The sequence below is a fragment of the Myotis davidii genome, unplaced genomic scaffold (genome assembly GCF_000327345.1).
Source record: "Myotis davidii unplaced genomic scaffold, ASM32734v1 scaffold309, whole genome shotgun sequence".
NCBI lineage: Eukaryota > Metazoa > Chordata > Mammalia > Chiroptera > Vespertilionidae > Myotis > Myotis davidii.
The window spans coordinates 431,733-434,919 of NW_006383013.1; the positions used below are offsets into that span (position 1 = coordinate 431,733).

The window sequence follows — 3,187 nt, forward strand, 5'->3', positions numbered from 1 at the left end:
GCTTTCCCTTCGCCTCCCTGCATTGTGCCTACATATGCAAATTAACCGCCACCTTGTTGGCAGTTAACTGCCAATCTTAGTTGGCAGTTAATTTGCATATAGCCCTGATTAGCCAATGAAAAGGGTAGCGTCGTACGCCAATTACCATTTTTCTCTTTTATTAGTGTAGATACCTCAATAAAAAAGAAAAAAGACTTCATGTAAAATTTTAAGGCCATTTTCTAGCTCTAAAAGATTCTCAATCATATGCCCCCTTCCATTCGAGTAACTAGCGCCACTCAACAACCAGCACTGAAGAAGAGTAGGATGATCACCTCCAACCAAGCATTTCAGAGAATCCCTCTCCCTTTCCCACCAGAGCCTTGCCCAGTGTCCTCCCTGACCTGACACCTGGAGTGAACTTACCAATCATGTGTGTGTCAACAGCTCGATCATAGTAGTAAGAGAAAGCATAGAAGGAGCTTCTCTGGATCTCATCTGGCTGGTGAAGTTTTCCTTGGACCACCCTCAGCACTTCAGCATAGCAGGGCTCAAAGCCCACTTCCCCTGCCAGGGCAAAGTGCACAGGGACACGGTGAGAAAAATGACAGGGAAGGACCACTCTCTGAGACAAGCTACTGGAGCCAATGAGGACACAGAAGGAGGAAACAAGGATAGCTGAGGCTCAGGACAAAAGGCTTACAGAGGTGAACAAAATTCCACAGCCTCGCCGTCCGGAGGAAAGGCACCTGCTTCTCTATGAAGCGCCCTCCCTGACCTGTGCTCATCAAAAACAACCCCCGTCAGCCTAGAGCTGCTGCCTCACAGTATGTTTCATGTGCTTATGAGAAGTAGCTAGAAGGCTCGCCTGCTTCCTTTACTAGAAAAATCAAGTTCTTCTTGATTTCAAGGTCTATGCCTTTTATAAAACTTAAAGTGAATTATTCTCCCTATCATCTCAATTCTCAGTTTCACCCCACTGAGGGCAGAGACCCTTACTGCGTGAGACCCCAGGTCTAATGAATCCACAACACTGGGCCAGGGAAACAGAATGACAGCTGTTCACGGTCACTTCCCACTATTTCCTGGAGGTGTACCAATATCTCTCTGCAATGAGTTTCTGCAATATGACAAGTTTCTCTTGAGCTCTGTAAAAAGTTTCACATGGAACTTCTCCAGACTTCAAGTGTAAAAATAATTTCAACCAGTGAAAAAACATCACTTGCCTTCTTGGATGCCGCCATACTGGTATTTCACGCCCCCAAAAATCCACTCTGCTTCTAACCATCTTGGTAGACAGGCACTTCGAAAAGTATGTCCCTCAGTTCCTGAAAGGAAAACACCAGACCTCAAAGTAAGAGGCAAGGATGTGAGAGAGGGAGGCAAGCAAGAAGCCACTAAGGTGGAAAGTAATCACCAAGGTGGCTGGGCTTTCCAATCATATTAATTAGTTCCATGATTACATCCTAGGACAGGAATTCTTAACAGGGGTTCACGGATGGGCTTCATGGTGTTGGTGAAGCCCCTAAAACTATGAGCACATTTCTGTCATATGTGCATTTGGTGGAAGGATTCATGGCTTTCATCACATCTGAAAGAAATCCCAAACCTACAATGGAATAAGTTCCCTCCTTTCTAAAAGAAAAAAGGGGGGGGGGTGAGAAATACTGTTCTACTTTTCTCATTGGTTGTTATGAGGCTTAAATGAAACACATTTATAAACTGAAATGCTATACAATCATCACCACAATAATAGCTTACTGGCTATTATTGGAAAGTAATACAAAGTGCTTTAAATGTAAAATCTTACTTAAGGTGAGGAAAGGGGCACAGAAAGGTAGCTAACTTGCCCCAAATCCCAAAACTGAAACTGAACCCAATTCTAACTGGCCGCAAAAGCTGAGCTCTTGCCCAGCCCATGTGGCTCAGTGGTTGAGTATCAACTCATGCACCAAGAGGTCGCTGGTTTGATTCCTGGTCAGGGTACATGCCCAGGTTGTGGGCTTGATCCCCAGCCAAATGATGTTTCTCATCAATGTTTATAACTCTCTCTCCCTCTCCTTTCCTCTCTCAAAAAATCAATAAAAACATACAAAGAAAAAGATTCGGTTAAAAAAAAAAGCCAAGCTTTTAACCCTTCTACCACCTGTGAGGAGGTGAATGGAGCTGCTCAGCTATTCCACCCTGCAAGTGGATTTTTCTGCATCTGTATCTCCCATGTAAAGCCAAGGGCTTGAGTAAGCTCCTACTAAATTTGCTCTCTGAGCCTTGAATTTCTGTAGATACTTCAGCTCCTGGCCACAGGCTATTGCCCCATACAAACAGACCTTATTCTAGAAATGACTAATAATGCATACCAAAACTTATCTGAACTCATAAAGGAAAAAAAGAATTTGTCATTATTATGTCCATTGTATAACATACTAAAGGCCTGGTGTACGAATTTGTGTACCGGTGGAGTCCCTCAGCCTGGCTTGCATCCTCTCAATCCGGGACCCCTAGGGGGATGTCAGACTGCCAATTTCGGCCCAATCCCTGCAGGCCAGGCCAAAGGACCCCACCGGTGCAAGAATCCGTACACTGAATCTGTGCACCGGGCCTCTAGTATGCATATAAGATCTTTGGTTAATCTCTTCTCGTTCTCCCCCGCCCTCCTTCCCTCTGAGATTCATCAGTCTGTTCCATGTTTTCATGCCTGTGTGTTGAGCACCTGTCCCCTGGTGGTCAGTGCACATCATACCTACTGGTCGAACGATCAACCGGTCACTTGGGTTTTTATATATATTGGTGCTTCCTAATTTAGCATAACTCTTTCCTCCACAGAATCATTGCCAAAGGGAGGGTAAAGGCAAGCTGAGGATTGGGTTCACTCTCACCAAACCCCAACCAGCACAGGTACCCAGACGAACCTTCTGTTTCCAGGGCTCCCAGAGTTGCTAGTCTTGCAGCTTTCAATCCAAATCCCAAGTAACTGTAAAATACAGGATTGACTACTTTCATGCTGGTCCTGAAGTCCTCCAGCCTAAAGCTACCTCTTTCAAAAGTAACATGGTTCCTCTATAACCTATTCATCTAGTGTGGCTAAGTGGTAATTTCTGCACAGTTTAGATCAGGGCCCTGCAGTAACTACTTTCCACAGCTATGACTTAAAGGTCAGAGATAGTGACGCTGCCTACGGTCCCACCCTGGGAACCTTCCCCAGAAAGGC

At 45.1% G+C, this 3,187-nt stretch overlaps 1 protein-coding gene across 4 annotated transcripts in view; it reads right to left on the reverse strand.

Moving 5' to 3' along the window:
- The window catches only part of ENTPD5 (ectonucleoside triphosphate diphosphohydrolase 5), a 27,455-nt gene that overhangs the window by 10,698 nt on the left and 13,570 nt on the right, over nucleotides 1–3,187 (reverse strand). For 3 of the 4 annotated variants that reach the window (XM_006778770.2, XM_006778769.2, XM_015558023.1), the window contains 3 exons: nucleotides 2,889–2,950; nucleotides 1,206–1,307; nucleotides 406–546 (listed from right to left, as the gene is read on the reverse strand). In XM_006778770.2, the coding sequence (XP_006778833.1) occupies nucleotides 406–546; nucleotides 1,206–1,307; nucleotides 2,889–2,950 (305 nt within the window). The remainder of the gene's footprint in view (nucleotides 1–405; nucleotides 547–1,205; nucleotides 1,308–2,888; nucleotides 2,951–3,187) is intronic. The other variant, XM_015558025.1, reaches the window with a different exon arrangement.